At 48.0% G+C, this 16,863-nt stretch overlaps 4 protein-coding genes across 4 annotated transcripts; 2 read left to right on the top strand and 2 right to left on the bottom strand.

The window, feature by feature from the left end:
- Positions 1 to 781: 781 nt before the first annotated feature.
- On the top strand, positions 782 to 4,938 carry INS49_002574 (uncharacterized protein; the record flags this gene model as incomplete). The annotated part of the gene is made up of 7 exons (XM_043163383.1): positions 782 to 3,022; positions 3,080 to 3,094; positions 3,217 to 3,594; positions 3,832 to 4,024; positions 4,228 to 4,325; positions 4,380 to 4,887; positions 4,934 to 4,938. 7 exons carry the CDS (start codon positions 782 to 784, stop codon positions 4,936 to 4,938), a joined length of 3,438 nt encoding a protein of 1,145 aa, XP_043031889.1.
- Positions 4,939 to 7,678: 2,740 nt separating this feature from the next.
- On the bottom strand, positions 7,679 to 9,840 carry INS49_002573 (uncharacterized protein; the record flags this gene model as incomplete). The annotated part of the gene is made up of 7 exons (XM_043163382.1): positions 7,679 to 8,063; positions 8,115 to 8,254; positions 8,318 to 8,438; positions 8,528 to 8,879; positions 8,939 to 9,374; positions 9,466 to 9,601; positions 9,689 to 9,840. The coding sequence occupies 7 exons, from the start codon at positions 9,838 to 9,840 to the stop codon at positions 7,679 to 7,681; spliced, it is 1,722 nt and encodes a 573-aa protein (XP_043031888.1).
- A 2,703-nt stretch (positions 9,841 to 12,543) lies between these two features.
- INS49_002572 (uncharacterized protein) lies at positions 12,544 to 13,308 on the top strand (the record flags this gene model as incomplete). Its single annotated transcript, XM_043163381.1, has 1 exon — positions 12,544 to 13,308. One exon carries the CDS (start codon positions 12,544 to 12,546, stop codon positions 13,306 to 13,308), a length of 765 nt encoding a protein of 254 aa, XP_043031887.1.
- Positions 13,309 to 13,603: 295 nt separating this feature from the next.
- On the bottom strand, positions 13,604 to 15,499 carry INS49_002571 (uncharacterized protein; the record flags this gene model as incomplete). Its single annotated transcript, XM_043163380.1, has 3 exons — positions 13,604 to 14,516; positions 14,583 to 15,093; positions 15,217 to 15,499. The coding sequence occupies 3 exons, from the start codon at positions 15,497 to 15,499 to the stop codon at positions 13,604 to 13,606; spliced, it is 1,707 nt and encodes a 568-aa protein (XP_043031886.1).
- Between the last annotated feature and the right edge of the window lie 1,364 nt (positions 15,500 to 16,863).

Below are 16,863 nucleotides of genomic sequence, written 5' to 3'. Positions count from 1 at the left end.
ACCCATCTACTTGAATAAGCTAGTCTCTTATAAGCCTATAGGTTACCTACCCAGAATAGAACACCATTATACTTCACATATACGTATATATGCATACACGCTGTACCTGACTATAGCACATATGTATAATCGCGTGAAGAACACCACTTTAAGCATTCAAACAAGTACTTGAGATGTATGTATGGACTTGTGCAACGCAAATCTGCCTTCACAATCACTTTGAAACCGTGACCGGTTGACTGAAAGAGGAGGGTGCACCGCCATGCCGATATCATGGTGGATTATTCCGCAATTTGCCATTGGGCCATCGATGTAAACGACGTTAAGCCCTGAAGCCGTGGCCCACCCGTGCATATGCATTTGGAACTTGGTTATCAGGCCAACTCACGTCTGAGATTCCACAGGCTGCAGTATCAAGACCAGTCACCGCTCGGATGACCGATTGGTGCCCGAGGCGAACAACCCTTTGCTGCTGTCTTGACCGTCTAGGCTGCGTGCACGCCAAGGCCCAATCCGATGACAGAACACTCAATAATATGCACGCCACAATACGATTGTGCAACAATCGGCGCTGGATACGTGTGCAGGTTGAATCGTCTGCAGCTCGACAGAGGGGCTAGAACACAAAAATCAAATAGATCCATAAGAACCATCAATAAGAGCCAAAGAGTTGGAGAGAACGGAAGCCAGACCGGACAGAGACTTTGCCAAATTCTACGAACATCACTTCCTGCCATTTCTGCAACTGTACAGCGCAACGAACCTTAAACACGACGGAAACATGCAGAAAGCGGACGCCGACATTGACGCACCTACTTCCCAGGAGCAAGTCATTGACGATGGCCCGGAATCACCCGCAGATGACCATATCAACGTTGGGGAGACCGAGGATGACACTGGCAACGAGGGCGTGTCGGCTCTGCATGAATTCCTCAAGGGGATGAAAGCGGACGATGAAGATGCGAGCGGGGAAGTCAAGAGGCTCCGTGAAATGTTGAGAGAAAGCCGCAAGGCGTATGTCAACACCAAAGGCCCAGGAGGAGTTGCCTCTCTCCACCTTGCTGCCGAACGAGGGCTTGAAAAGGCTGCCAAGGTACTCATCGAGGCAAAAGCGAACATCTCAATCCAGGACGAGAACTCATGGCAACCTTTGCATTACGCCTGCAGGGAGGGGAAACGTAACATCGCAGAGCTCCTCATCGAAAATGGGGCAGAAATCAATGCTCAGGATCGCTGCAAAGAGACTCCACTTCACAAAGCATGCAAACCGGGGTACACGGACCTGGTGGACCTGCTCCTCAAAAGTGATGCCAAGATGGACATCCCCGATGAGGATGGAATGATGCCTCTATACTATACAGCCAGGTGGGGACAAGGGCCGACAATGGAAGCTCTCTTGCACAAAGACAAGTCAAACATCGACTATGTTGTGCAGGAAGATAATGGGTGGACTGCACTCCATGTTGCCGCCTATTATGGTCACGATGAGATAGTGGCCATCCTGCATGAAGCACAGGCGAAGCAAGATATTCGCGACGACGAGGGGTGCACACCATTGCTGCTAGCCACAACGAATGGACACGTCGGGGTAATGAGAAAGCTGCTTTCCGAACCGGAGAATGGGGGCTCTCAACTAGAGGCTCAGAACAATAACGGAGACAAGCCACTCTTGTTGGCGGCTGCCTATGACTTTTCGGCTGGTGTCCACCTCCTGATTGAGCATGACGTCGACTGCAACTCACGAAACAAGGCTTCCATGACACCGATCATAGTTGCGAGCCGCTGGCGCAATCTTAAAGTTGTTTTGGCTCTACTGCAACACGAAAAGCGCACAGAAATCAACGCCCAAGACGAAAGAAAGCAGACTGCCTTGCATAAAGCCGCCTCAGGGGGTCACGCCAAGGTCCTTGAGCTCCTCCTGGACAACGATGCCGATGTTAGTATCCCTGACGATAGAGGACGGCGAGCCTTACATCTAGCCTGTTTTCAGGGCAACGTGGCCATTGTGAAATTGCTTTTGGACCACGCAGGTGGCCAGCAGCTGGAGGCTCATGATCAGGATGGCATGACACCCCTCCATATTGCCTGCAAAGCTAGCGATGAGGATGTGGAGCATACGTCTCTTGACGATTTGGGCCCAGATTATTTGACTGAGAGGGAAAGGTCAATGCCTGAGTTCAGTTTCGGACGACACAGTGCTGTCGTTGAGCTCCTACTGAGCCGAGGAGCCGATTTGAATGCTAAGACGAATACCGAGGAGACAGTCTTGCGTCTGGCAATCCAAAGTGGAGAACATGAAAAGGTGCGACACCTCGTCAAATACATGAAGGTAAACGATGAGGAGGCTCCTTTGTGCTCAACGTTGAACACTTCCGACTCTGGTCAAACCAATAAGGATTTCTATGCCTTGTTAACCTGGGCAGCCGGCGTCTTTGAGATGCATTCCGTCGCGAAGTCACTTATCAGGAAACGTTTCACCAGTTCAACTCTGGTACCACCGAAGTATGAGAGCGCGATTGAATGGGCCGCTTGGGCGGAACTGCCCGAGGTACTTTGGCTTCTCATTGCCAACTCTCCGTGGGACAAAAAGACGGTGGCCACTATCAAATCGTTGGAAACCCCAAAGACCCCTGTGAGTCAGTCGCAACAGAAGGGAGGTGAACAGGACCAGAACTGTGACGATGCAGACCCTCACATGGAAGATCGCTTCACTGTCCAAGACGTCATCCGGGATCCCCCTCTTGGGTTGCTACGTAACATGCATGCAGACAGCCAAGACTTTGGGCCGCCGACAGTGGAAGACGAGTCGTATTCCAATACCCTAAGGCAGTCCGAAGCTGCAGTGTTCCAGTTCTACAAGGGGAAAAGTCGGTTTGGAAGCATTCGAAGATACCGGAATGTGGAAGAAGTCATCTACACCAAGGGGCCACAAACCATTACTGAGGCAATGATGAAGAAGGTAAAGCTTCACATCGAGGATTTGGAACCGAGCTTCACATGGGTTCACTTGCCATCTACCAATGTAAGGCTGAACTTCTACAAGCTTTTAAAGAGAAGGTCTGACACTGACATGCCATAGATGGTTTGGATGAATGTGAGATTTTCCTCTTTTGTTTCCGTTGCTTGACAAGAATCTGCAAACTTTACAGTGCTTTCCCTTTTCTCCCACGCCCTCCCCTTTTCTATTCCTTTTTCCCCCTCGCTGATAATTTTCAGGACTTACTGCAGGCAATCATGAAGAAGGAGGGCTATAACGCTGGCCAATTCCGTCAGGTTAAAGCATTTCTCAAAGCCAGCTGGGTTCAAGTCCCAGACAAAACTTCCGAGTCGCGGATTATGAGGCCCCGATTTGCGATAAAGGATCATGTGCCAGAAGCAGACGATGAGACCAATCAAATTGGCACTGAGCTGCAAAGCAGCAAGGCCAAAAAGGGCGAGGTCAGAAAAGAGGAGAAGGGAAAAGACGAAAGGTTTACCAAGCGGAAGGATACGCTGTTCGCCAAAGAAAGGGAGAGAAGAGATGGGACAAGAGACGAGATGAATCAAGAAGATGGCATCCAGGCAGCAAAGTCTACAGCCGCATCAGCCATCTATGTGAGTAATTGTTTCTTCTAATTTTGTTTATCCACTAATTGATGTTATAAGATGCCGTATCTCTCATTCTCAACTCAATGTGCAGGAACAGACGGCAGGGGGAGCAAGGATACAAACAACCATTCTCAACCCTCCAAATAAGAGCAAATAGAACTGGGAGAAGAGGACGCCGAGTTAAGACGGCTCTTTGACGAGAGGGACAAATACCGAAAGTTACTGAGTGACCATGAACGCCAGATCATCCATAGGTCTCCGACTTTGGATGAGTGGTATTACCATTTCGATCTTAGCGACCTCGAATCGACCAAGGACAAGGACCAGCGTAACGAGTCGCAGGTGGTGCACAAGTACCTGCCAAAAGACGACAAGAAACAGACTCATTGGCCGTTGATCCGTGTCAACCAGTTATGGATTTGGACCCTTGGCAACAGTATGTCTCTCTAATTGTTTGTTGCTCCACTACCTGTGTAATGACATGAGCATGATTAGAATGGCTGATTACGGCCTCTTCCTATCCGATTGATGGAAACAAGAATGCTCTGATACAAGGGATTCTTGATCATCTCGACAAACAAAGGGAAGCTGGGGGGAGTCGTTCTCAGCCAGACACCGCAGCTGAGATGAGCAAACTAGTCGTGGACTACTGCATTGAGTCCTATGAGAGACGACCAGAAAGCCCAAAAGGCCTCTTGTCAATTCGTCAGATGTTCTCCAAAGCGATCAACGTTATAGTACGTGATGCAGTTTTCGGAGTCAGGTGTCTGCAGTCGCTGACAATCATGTAGGGTAGAGGCGAAACTATGCTCTTCAAGGACTTCAGTTCGCTGATACAACGATGGAGGGAGCAGATAGAAGGAAAGGTTGGTCAAGGCAAGAGATCCAAGCAGGGAAAAGATGGAATGCTACAGGATAATCACTCTGTCGAAAGTGACCATGCTGGGGTGTTCCCTGGTGAGACTGACAACGATGACAAAGGGGGTGGAGAGATCTCAGCGGATGATGAGCTCAGAAAGGCGACCAAGACAGCCCAAGATCTGTCAAATGATATCAAAGACATCCGCGATGAGCTCAATATCCTCAAGGCGACAGCTCAGTATCAACAAGATGTCCAGGAAGCATTGTATGTGAGCCAGGAACGAGTACGGATAAGCCAGGAAGGAGTTCCTAGCGCGAGCCAGAAGGGATCGTTGATGGAACGCATCCAGAGGCTCCAAGCTAATCTCAGTGCTACCCATGTTGTCAACGACATCAGAGAGATGGACAGTGTTGCAGATAGGATTCAGGCAGCAGTCAGTACGTTGTGTAGCTCAAGGATGCAGCAGATTCTAACATGGGAGAGCATAGGTCAACACCACTCTGTCACTTCAGCAAAGTGAGATCGCCAATCTACAGGCAACACTTTCAGTGACACAAGGACGAGAAGCAGTGAAACAAGGCAGAACACTGATGGTTTTCACTGTAGTGACCATTCTATTTGTGAGTTATCCAAATATTCCAGTTGAACAGTATTGCCGGTGCTCATAAAAGTAAAACAGCTGCCGCTCTCTTTTCTGTCTTCCATGTTCGCCTTGGATGTCACCTCCTTTCAGCAGGCCCCTGGCTGGGTGTTTGCAGTCATATGTACGTTACTGGTCAGCCTTCAACATTCACTATGTTCTGAAATCTAATATATGTTGGTCCCAGTTTCCGTGTCAGTCGCCTTTTTCATCCCGCTGGCAGGATACGCTGTGTATTCGGAAAAGGTTGAAGAATACAGCACCGAAGCGTGGCATTTTGTTCGAGATGCTTTCCGAGCCAATAGTGGCACAGACGAAGCACCCCCGAGCACAGAAAAGGACAATTCTGGTAGCATTGACCGAAGTCGGAACGAGCTTGGAGACCCTGACATTTCTAGAAGCGCATCAAGAAGAAAGCCTGATGAGGAGGAAGGGGGCAGGCTGGGGACGTGGCAACCTATAAAATCCTGATGGTAGTCGGACATACATGTGCTAAAGATCCTGGGGAAAAATGGCTTCTTGGTTTCGAGGTCCTGTACCCGTTTCAGGGCTCGACAAGAGAACGAAACTAAACCGAACAATCCTTTTATTCCCAGTTCTGTAGCGGATATCGGCAAGGCGCGAGGGAGATCCTTGACTGACTGGTAAAGCGACCAAGTTACCTGCGCAGGAACCCGGTGAGACCGGACTTTGCTCGTCGGACAGCCAGATGCGTGCAACGCGGTCAAAGCGATATGGCAGAATTCTTCTATGTCAGCCGCGAAGTACGAAGAAGGGGGGGGGGGCGATCAAGCTGCTGCAAATTTCTTGGTTCGCATTATTGCTGGCCCAATCCTACCACCTGACCGCCTGCACCGGCCAGACTGGGGGCAGGTAGGCGGTTTAAAATTGGGAGGGGAAGTTGGACCGTTTTTTCTTCTGAGCGGTTTAAAATCTCTGAGCGGTTTAAATTCCTTGAGCGGTTTAAATTTGCTTAAGCGGTTTAAAGGAAGGAGCGGTTGGCAGAGGGTAGGAGGGCTTTTTGGCTAGAGGACCTTTGGCATTAATTCTGCCCGAGAAAGAATCAGATTCTAGATTAAGATTGTATTTTGTCTCTTTTAGATTCTTTGGCGGTCCCTTCTAAAGATCCTCTATGGAATTGCTTTCCTTTCCCTTCCCTTCCCTTTCCTTCCCTTTCTTCTGCCTTATAAGTTAAGTTGGTAATGCTTTACATAAAAGGAGCGACTTCCTCCTTTTACCTAAGTAGGTAGGCATAAACCGCGCTAAACTTACTTATATATGGCTAAACCGTTAACTAAGGTTTAAATCGCTTAAAGATTTTAAACTGCTTAGAGATTTTAAACCGCTTAGAAGAATAAACGGTCCAACTTCCCCTCCCAAATGCCAGCGGTTAACTGCCTATTAAACGGTTCAAGCACGGTTCACGACTTCCCCACATCCCCGGTACAGGCGCCCAAGATTTCGTTGGGTGAAGGTGAACGGATGGTTCCATACTATTGCGAGGAAGTAAGGTGTCAATACCTTACCGCTTCCATCGGAGCGACTGCCACTTGCCAGTAGATTATGTTTACACACAGTGAAAACGTTGAAAGAATGTTAGGCACCTGTAGAGGACTACCGGGGGAAAATGAGAGCGTACTGACAAAAGGTCGGATGCTTCATGGTATCTCAACGCCGATAAGATCTGCCCGGGGTACAATATAAACACGTTAACTCCATATATGTTCCAGTAGGAAGCAAAGAGGGCAGGAAAACTAGGAAAACCCAGTCAATAATGATAGCTGATGGTATGGAGTTGCCCAACGGCTATCCTCCATATACTCCCAGATAGTCTCAACCTGTTGTATAAGTAACAGCAAGATAGTTTGCATATAGCATATAAAGCAAAGATGATACAATTTTATAAATAGATCTTTATTAAAAGCAACGAGAATTGGAATATATTTAGAACTCCCTCTACAGTCGCCCCTTGCACTGAGCTGTCCCTGAATCTGGATAGGTCAAAAGGTCCGAGTAAAACTGTGCTAAAGTGAGGTGGGGGTGAGTCTAAAGTGACCTTTGCCGAGTGTGGCTGGGTTGCAATCACAGCAAGCATGGCGGGAATTGGGATGTGACCGGCGGCTTGGATCCTGAGCCAGGTCAGAGGGCCAACGACAGCAGTGGATTTGTCCGACCGGGTGCACGACTCCCAAGAAGACCGAGGAACTTGGGCAGTGGGGGCTCATATGTGCTGTGAACACTTGAACATCCAATGGACACTGGGTCAAATCCCGGATTCTCGTTGCAATATAACTGACCTGTAGTACTAACAACTAACATTAGAGCTTAGAGTCATATATAGGCGAGACCTAATTTACAATTCCAGATCTCGCCTATGCGAGCAAGCTAAATTATCGTGTTCCGCAGTTTTGTTGGGCTGGCAAGTCGAATCCTTAGCAGACAACCACTCGTGCTGGCAGCAATATATGTGGGATAGGGGAAATCTGAGCGAAGTTTGTACTTGATGCTCCTCAGATATAGAGACAACGTTTCAAGATCTCATCAGCTGAATAAATGAGTGATTTACAGCCAAACTTCGCTTTCGCACATTAGAAGTTCAATGGCAGGCGCTTCTCTGCCTCAACCACGTTCTTTTCCGCGCGGCCATTGCCGCTATCCCTCGAGTCGACATCAGCCACGCCTTCGACGACCGAGTACTTGCCTTGCGTCGGCTTGCTTTGATCGAACGCGCTCGGTAAGATGAACATGTCTTCATCATGGTGGTCCACACCCTCCCCTAGACCTCTCGGCGGGGAGATGAAGTTTAAGAGAGGGTAGACCACCACAGCGACCACGAAACCGATGATGAACCCAAGCCGCGAGAGCTTCATGGCGTTATTGGGCACCCCGTCAATGTTTGCGCAGCTCATGATGTAGCCGGGGAGCGCGGGTGCAATCGATACGACAAAAGCCACGAACGCACGCCAGTTGAACCTATATGGGAATCAGGCTCGTGGTCTGAGAAAGATGCCGAAGATCACTCACCCGTTCCAGTACCAGTATATGCTCTCCTCGTTTCCGATATACAGGTCCCTCATCTTGATCAGGCGTTTTCTGACGATCCAAAAGTCCGCCACCAGGATGCCGGAGATGGGACCATAGAACGTCCCGAAACCTGAAAGAACCTGTATGGACAAGACGTTAGAGTGCCCTGGAGACTCCTCGCAATAGGTACATGACCCACTCACCTGGATGAAAGTGGCCGCAGTCGTTGTTATTTGCCAAGGGTTGGTACAAATGCCCAAGCAAGCAATGATGTAGCTGCATCGTCGGATCGTAAGCCACTTTGGGCTATAACTTGCCATGTCCCTGCCACCCCAAGCCATCTCGTCAGTAAAATCTCGATTTTCATGCGCCAAAGGAATCAGGGCCGAAAGACAGGCCAGAATCAGACGCACATAGCAGCAGCAACGCTATTCAAGATCATGTTGACAGTGACTTGCGCCAACGCCAGGGCCGCAGAAGCAAAGAAAACAGCAGCTCGAGATCCTGCAGAGTTGTTGTAGTGTGATTGGATCTGTCGTAATAGTAGGAACGGCTGCCAGTACGCTTCTCCGAGCACATTGCTTGAAGCCGAGGTCACCAGGATTCCGAGGGCAAACGCAGCGTAGATGAAAATGGGACAGGCGACGGCTTGTGCGATCATGGATCTGCGGTTATCGCTAGCAAAGCGACACCAAGCTGATCCACCCATGGTCACAACCGCCGTATTTCCCAAGACCGCGGTAGCACCATACACGGAAGCCCATCCTGGAGAATGTCAGTTCATGCTCGGTAGTCGGCATGTATCTCTAGGAGCGGCGTCTTACCTATGGAACCTGCCAACACCGAAGGAGGTTTGTAATCACTTGCGAAGTATTGGCCACCACCGCCGGCTGTGTGAGTCGACCAAATGACAAGACCTATAATCACCATCGTGAACCCGACGAAGGAGACGTGGAACGGACGATGCAGCTTCTCTGGAGGCAGCCACATCACTCCCAGAAAGATGAAGTGGTAAATGATGAAACCGATGAAGTCTTTCAGCTCCATCGTACCATTCGCGAGGGGACGTTCCCAGTTCGCCCAGCGAATTGACCATGTTCCGATCATCGTCGATATGGCCTGAGCTCCCCACCAGGCCTCAATGCCGTCCCAGACCACGGCCGGCATCACTCGGAAGAAGACCGCAAACCAGCTTCCACGCATGCCCCAGGCCAATCGACAGACCACGGTGTAAGTGATATGATGAGAACCGCCGGGCCACTGTTGGAGGGTTGGAGGGCACTGTCAATAACAATGTTCGCCAGGGAAGAGAAGGGGCATTTGACAGAAGCTGGATTCAGCCAAAACTTACACCGCACAATATGCACATGGTGACCAGCACAATGGGGCTGAGAATACCTGCAGCAAGTGCCTGCTTGGCACTCAAACCGTAGGCAATAAGGGCGGAGCCTGTGTTGTAGTTATATATAGCAAAGCCTACATACCTCCTATGTAAGTATGAGTGGTTCGTGGGTGCGGTTATATAGTATCTTGGAAGGAATAGCTTGCCTCCAGTTGCCCAGTACACAACGTACTTCCATCCGTTCCAAGTCCTCCTCGAGCTGTCCATCGGAATAAGGTCGGCATTGACCCATTGAGTAATAGCGTAGGTGTTGCCCTTCGGAGGTGGTACCTCAAGACTCTTGATGAACCGCCTAGTGGCAGATCCTTCCGAAGCGAGGTCCATATTCTCTTGATATGTCGATGTCTAAAGATGGAATCTCGAAACCGGTAAAGGTATTGACAAGAAGTAGATCGGTGAATGACGAAAGCAGTGCCGCAGCTGCAGCCGTCCAATTATTATACAAACCAAAAGTGGGACATTACTACGCAGCGTTGCATGCTTATCTGCGTCCCAAGACATCGGGTTGCTTTCTGAAGCCCTTGCCGGGCCGGGGTTGATATCATGGTTAGACTTAGAACTACTACAATCTGCGGAGTCTCGTATCAAACTCTCATGATGATGATCTTCCATTGGGCCACAGATAAGGAACAAGCCTTTGGCCTTGGAAATTCGGTCTCAGCATTACTATTGGCAGATACCCATGGTTCGCAGCCCAGGGACGCGGGGTTGAGTGACAGGTGCATCGACGACATCGATCATAGAGATCAGGGTAGCCCTGCCAACCTTAGGGTACCTATCTAGGTAGGTACATGCGATTGTACACATCTGGGCAGCGATAAGCCGTAGGATATTCTGAAAAACAACCTCCTGCTCACCTAAACGTTGTTTCATGTTTCTCTGTCCAATCATTGCATCGCACAGACTCCCGACACTGGTTTTAACCTGAGGAGATGGACAAGCCCTTGCCTATCAATCTTAATGATGGCGATCGCCGAGCTCATATCAGGCGTCGGCACTCCTCGATCACAGAAGCTTAAGAATATGTTTCGGCTCCTTGATATCAGATATCTTTAGTCCTCAACCTTTTTCTGTTGTCCGAGCTGAACTTTATTCGTTTCCACCTTTTTGGGGTGCCTCACTGCCTCGGATAAACTCTCCCACAGTGGATCGATCCTGTAACGTCCCCGGCCCCGATTCCGATCACCCCCTGATTCCGATCAGGGGTCCCAGGCAGACCCATACTTTTCAACAACCCATAATAAATCCAAATAAAATCCAAAAACCCTAACCCTAGGCTTAAAAAATAGCGTTTTAAAAAGAGAATAACATAGGAATATTTTAAAAAAACCTTGTTCTTTTTATAACCTTTAAATAATTCTTAAATTAAATATAAAAATATTTTTTTTAATTAATTATATTAAATTTAATTTAAATTTAATAATTCTAAATTTAAGTATATATATATTATTATATTTAAATTTTAAGCTTATATAATTATTAAGTATATTTAATATTAAGAATATTTTTAAAAGAAATTTTAAAAGTAATATAGTAAAAATGTTAAGAAATATTAAGAATTTCTATAGAAATCTTAACATTAATATATTTAAATATATCTTTTTAATAAAATTAAAAATAATTTTTATTTTTTAAAAATAATATAAGAAAAGCCTTATAATATATAATTTTAAAGTATATTATAATAATATAATTTTATTTATTTATATAAAATTTATAGGAAAAAATAAAAAAATATTTGTTTTTTTTTAAAAGAATTTATATTATATACAATTTATTTTTTTTATTATTATATATTATTTATTATATATAAAAAGACTTTAATAGAGTTTTTTAAATAAAGGATTATAAAAAATTTTTAAAAATAATAATTGTTAAGAAATACTAGTATTATATATAGAATTCTTAACATTTTTAATTTTTTATATTAAAAAATTCTTTTAAAATTATTTAAGCTTTATTATAATTTTAAAAGTATTTTTAATTAAATTTCCTTTTAAAATACTATATATAAATCTAAGGCTAGGGTTATAAGATTTAATTTAAATTTATTATAAGCTATTAAAATAAGCATAATATTTTAGCCTTAATAAATTATTTTAAAAATATTTATATTAAAATATAATTTTTTAAATATTTTCATATTAATCTCCTTTTTAAAAGCTATATATTGAGCCTAGGTTTAGGGTTATTAGCCTTTTTTTAAGCTTAGAATAAAGGATTGAAAAATGTGTGCGGGGTGATCGGAATCAGGGGGTGATCGGAATCGGGGCCGGGGACGTTATGCAGACAGTGAAAGGGCAATACTGGATTGCGCAACTTGCGTTATTGAACACAGAAAAGCTCCTGCAACCCCAAGATACGAAGCACGATCTCGAACTTCGCAAATTGTGGGAGGCTGCCCAGATACTACGAACCAGGCCTCCCTAACCCGGGCCACGCGTGTCTAGTTCATTGCTCCAGTAGCAGTAAACAGATCCTAGCACATAGTGATAACTGCGTAAAGTTGACTGATTTCGAAGAAGGACGGGCTTGCTCTAGTGTGTTTGGGCTGAAGAAGTGGTTGAGGTGATCTATATACTGAACGCTGAATGTGGGTCATTTGTAGAGAAATTAGAGAACACTACGCAGGTACATACACATTATAATGAAGGAGCTTAGCTCGCTGATTACAGGATGAGAAGTAGTGATAATTCCTTGTGAATTGAAGTGATTGGAGCGACATCAAATTAGACCCCTGTCAAGAATCCTTCTCGGTGTTACTTCTCATTTCATTGGGAATCCTGCAGCGAGTCTCCTTGGCAGGCTGACTGACGGCCCAGATATTGGGCCGCTTAAAATTTCTCACTACATCGCAGAAGACACCCAGCATTTTCAGCTGTTCCGAAACACGAGACGTGCTGCTGCCTGTCCTGCCCAGGACTCTTCCTTTTCTACCAGTCCGCTTAGAGGATATCCGCCTCCTTCACCATCGTCAATGCAAGATAGGATCATGCTCCCAGTACCAACTCACAATCTCAGACAATCATGAATCATGGATATTCCGACCTTCAGGTCGTACCGGACCATCCAAGCCTTGAGCCTGCCCAAGCAGAGAAAGAGCTAGCAACACAGCAAAGTGCTGAGAAGAAGCCAGCCGGAGATGCATCTGCGTACCAAGACATCGACTCCTCAAATCGGCACATTTGTGGTCTCAGAAGAAAAACATTCTGGATCGTTCTTGGGGTTGCTATGGTGGTAGTCATCGGAGCAGCTGTGGGCGGCGGGGTTGGAGGAGCACTTTCCAACAGATCACCAGCGTCAGCGTCAGCGTCAGCGTCAGCGTCTTCAAGTTCTGGTGTTTCGTCCACGGCACCAACAACCACAGTCCCCTCATCAGTCTCTCTCACAACGACCACGCTTGTCGGCCCGACGCAAACACTGCTTCGGGACTGCCCTTCATCAAACAACACTCTATACGAAGTCTCCTTTGGGGCAGACCAGTTCGAATTTCGCAAAATGTGCAGCGTCAAGCTGGCGGGAAATGGCGATAACGTCGTCAGTGTCAAGACAGCCAACCTCGATGATTGCATCAATCGTTGCGCCAACTACAACAACGAGAATCGTACCGAGATTGCCTCAGGGTCTAGCGGGGTTTGCAATGCCGTTTGCTGGAGACACAGCTTGTCATCTGACTGGCCAGGACAGTGTTTTGGGTTTTCGACGCAAAACTCGTCCACGGGTGGGTTTTCGGTAGACACTTCAGGTGTCGAGTGTGACTCTGCTGGGTGGATTAATCAGGAGATATTGTGAAAAGCTTGACCAAAAGTCCAGCCGAGTCCAATGATTAGTTTGCTCTGAGAGAGGTTGCAAGGCTCAATCTGCAGCACAAGATGGGAATCTCCCAAGGACTTCCGGGGGCATTCGACAGCATGTGCAGTTCAAGTGGGCCCCGCAGCCTTTTAATTTTCATATTCTCGAGCTGAACCACGGCCTATCATAAAGTTATCCCTCGAGCTCGGGGCGCATCTAGCCTAGTCACTGTATTTTGCACTATAATAAATTTCTCTGAGAATGGTTGTATTATTAGTCTAATCGGTGGTAAATACTAAATAATGGTGATCGTCTCGACCATTTCTTCACTCTCATCCCAAGAAGAAAAGGTTGCTGCTCCAACTCTGCGAAACCCCTTGCCTGAAGGGTCTTCTGTCCTTGCCAGAAGAAGCGTCTCGATTCTGCACTTGGCCGTGATCTTGGCCTCATGTTCATCTTCACCAGACTCACCAGCCTCGCCCCTCTCTTTTATGTATGTAGTCGGGCCCCGGAGACAGAGGAGCTCGGAAGGCAACGCCTTGAATCGCTTTTCCAGGTCGAGATTATCAACTGCCTTTCTGGCCCATCGCGCGTAGCCGTAAAAGGGGATCCTTCTATCTCTGAGCTCCTCCAGGGTAATGCCAGGCGTGATCTTGGTGGCCGGGAGCACGGTGTTCAACGTGTCGTCGCATTCCCAAGACCCAACATTCTTGCCTCTCCTGTTGCGGATTTTCAGCCCCTGAGTGCTCTCAGAGCCAACAGCTTCGACTAAATCATCTTGGAAGCCTCTAGTGACATATGCATTCGCATCTTCATCCCACCTAACCCAGGTTGTCCTGCCTTTAATGGTCAATTTCCCACCCCCAACTGGCCCAAAAGGATTGTCATCTCGTGCAATCAACTCAACCTTCACGTCCACAACCTCAAGCGGTGCCTCTTCGCCCACGCCCGGGCTGAGATCCGGCCACGACCAAGTGACCATGCCATCTACGCTCGGCCACGCCCACGACGGAGCTCTGTAGTCGCGGCACCTAGCCGGCTCTGGACTCACGACCTCCTGGTCGGTGCGCCAGAAAAGACTGCGCTCGAACTCAACGCGCCAGTGCCCAGCGAAGTAGGAGTCCTGGGCGATTTCATGGATCACGGCCGCGAGGCCAGCTATGGCAGGTAGCTTGTCGCTACTCTTGGTCAAATATCGGCCTGTGTAGCTGGTAACAAGGTCGTATCATATCTTGTATCGGCAGTTCCGCGACGCCACGTCGAGGAAATCGTACAGGTCGTTGTCTGTCGGGCGGTCGAGCAAAACTGGCTTTTGGAAGGGCTTTGAATCGTCTTTTCTGAGGTCGAATATGTATGTTGAGCGCCCATATGGGGGTTCCTGGAGAGAGACGACAAAGCTGCGTGTCACTGGCTTCTGCTCTTCTTCCTCATCTTCTGCAGACGTTTCGATATGGACATCTTCCATTTTTGCGAGAGCGCTTTCTTCTATTTCTTCAATGGTACTGTAATCATCCTTCTTGCTTTCATTGTATCGACGTCCTAGTTGATCGGCCGGCTGTCTTTGAGCTGCGTGCTGTTCATGGTCCTCCACTCTTGTTCCGGTGTCTTCGCTTTCGTTAGTGTCATTTTCCTCCTTGGTGTAATCTTCGAATTCGTAAACACCATTGTAAGCTCTCTTCATCGCTCCAATTTCCCCGAAGAATGCAGGATGCCACGCATTGCTTCTCTCTTCGGTGAAGCCATACTGTGCCTCTATCTTCTCGCAACACTCCCATACCCATTGGCCTGTACAGCAATGCAAGATCCTTCTTGAAAGACACCTCTCTTGCAATGCCCAAGCTCTCTGAAACAACGGCCCGCTGGCTACCTTGTCAGCCCAAGGCGGGCCGTAAGTACCGATTCTGCTACCTGTGACATATGCCCTGCCACCGGTATCAGAGAATGTTTGTGGCAGCTGAACAATCTCGGAATGCACTTCGGGAATGAAACAGCCGCGCGAGCCATCCACAGCACCGGTAGCCGAGACCGTGAGCGTGCTGTTTCGGTAGATCGAGCTCATCAGGGCGGATTCGTGGTGCCAGTCCTGTTCCGAGTCCTGAACTATGCATAGGCTGTCGATCCACAGGTAGGGGATTCGCAGCTTTCTCGCGATGGTGATGGCATCCTTGAATGATTTGGGCAACTGTTCCATGGGGATAAAGTTCTGGTGTTGCGCCAATGTCGCAACCTTGGTTTGGGGGGGTTGCAAGCCACCCCAGCAGTGACTCAATGCCGCATAATGTCCCCTTTGACCCTCTGAGACAATCAAACGCGGGTCTAAGCCATCCTGAGTGACGTCGATGAATCTATTGGGAAGCAAAGGCGGGTCGTTCCCTGGAGTCGAAGCACAGACCTTGTGCCGTTTATGACAATTGTCCATCCAGGCACGGACGACATCAAAAAGAGCGTCGTTTGGTACATCCTGACTGGCGATCGTACGGCCAGACACTCGAAAATCATCAGCTGCACAACTGTGCCGCCCTAGTGGATCGCCCTCTTCCACGACGAGGTGCAAATCCGTTACATGATATTTGCTTTTCAGCCACACTCCGATGTACGCAAAGCTGGTTGCTTCCTTTGGTGCCTTATCATCGGACTGCTCAGTCCACTCCTCAGGCACGAGAGCCAGTTTCACGGCACAGGAATCTCTTTCCGCCTTCTCTTGCTCACTGAAGAACCAGCCAGTATCAACGGCACCCTCGAACTGGAGCTGCGGGCCAAACTCTTTTCCGAAGCCTTCACGCCAGATTGCACGTTCAATAATTGCGCATAGGCGACAGTTCTCGGTAGATGATTAGAGGGCCGCTCTATCTTCTGCGTGGCGATAGAAGTTCGGAGGGCGAAGTTTGGCGATCGTGAGACCCCGGCAAAGCTCACATATGGTTGTCTTGTCGTCTGACTCGAGGCACTCCAACCAGGCGGTTCTTATGTCCTGCGCCATCGTGAAATGACCTCTGAGGCGGCCAAAGCGAACCTGGTATGAGACGCCTTCCTGAGGAAATTCTCGAGGATTCTCGAGGATAAAAGGCTGACACAGAAGAAGCATCCACGTCACAGAACAGGCAGAAGCGACGTAAGCATCGAGCTTTGAAATCCTCCGCTAAGCTACTTGTAGTTAGCCGCCTGGAGCGAAGCCAAACACCATCTGCGAATACTGTAACCAGTTAAGTGATAAGCCAGGTGGAGGAGGCACTTCTGGCCCCTGGGAGCCATTCTTCAAAGTACTACTAAGTGACCGTTAAGATCTATTGTATTCATGTTGCTTGTGGTCGAGGCTGTTTACGTGACGTGTATGTACCTGACAGAAGCCCCAGGGACTCCTTTTCTAGTACCCCATCACGAGTAGTCCTACCGTCGCTTCAACGTTCTCTGGCCAGGTTTTCCCATGTTGATTCACGCGTGATGGAGATCGGCCCGAGTTTATACCTTCTCAGAGAACATACCGGAAGTTGGAGTTCTCGAACTCAGTCTTGTCCTGCATCCCAGCTTCATCGCTCTTCTGCTTGTCGGCTGGCC

Source organism: Diaporthe citri (assembly GCF_014595645.1).
Source record: "Diaporthe citri strain NFHF-8-4 chromosome Unknown scaffold_1, whole genome shotgun sequence".
Taxonomy (NCBI): domain Eukaryota; kingdom Fungi; phylum Ascomycota; class Sordariomycetes; order Diaporthales; family Diaporthaceae; genus Diaporthe; species Diaporthe citri.
This window is presented reverse-complemented; position numbering and strand designations above follow the sequence as displayed.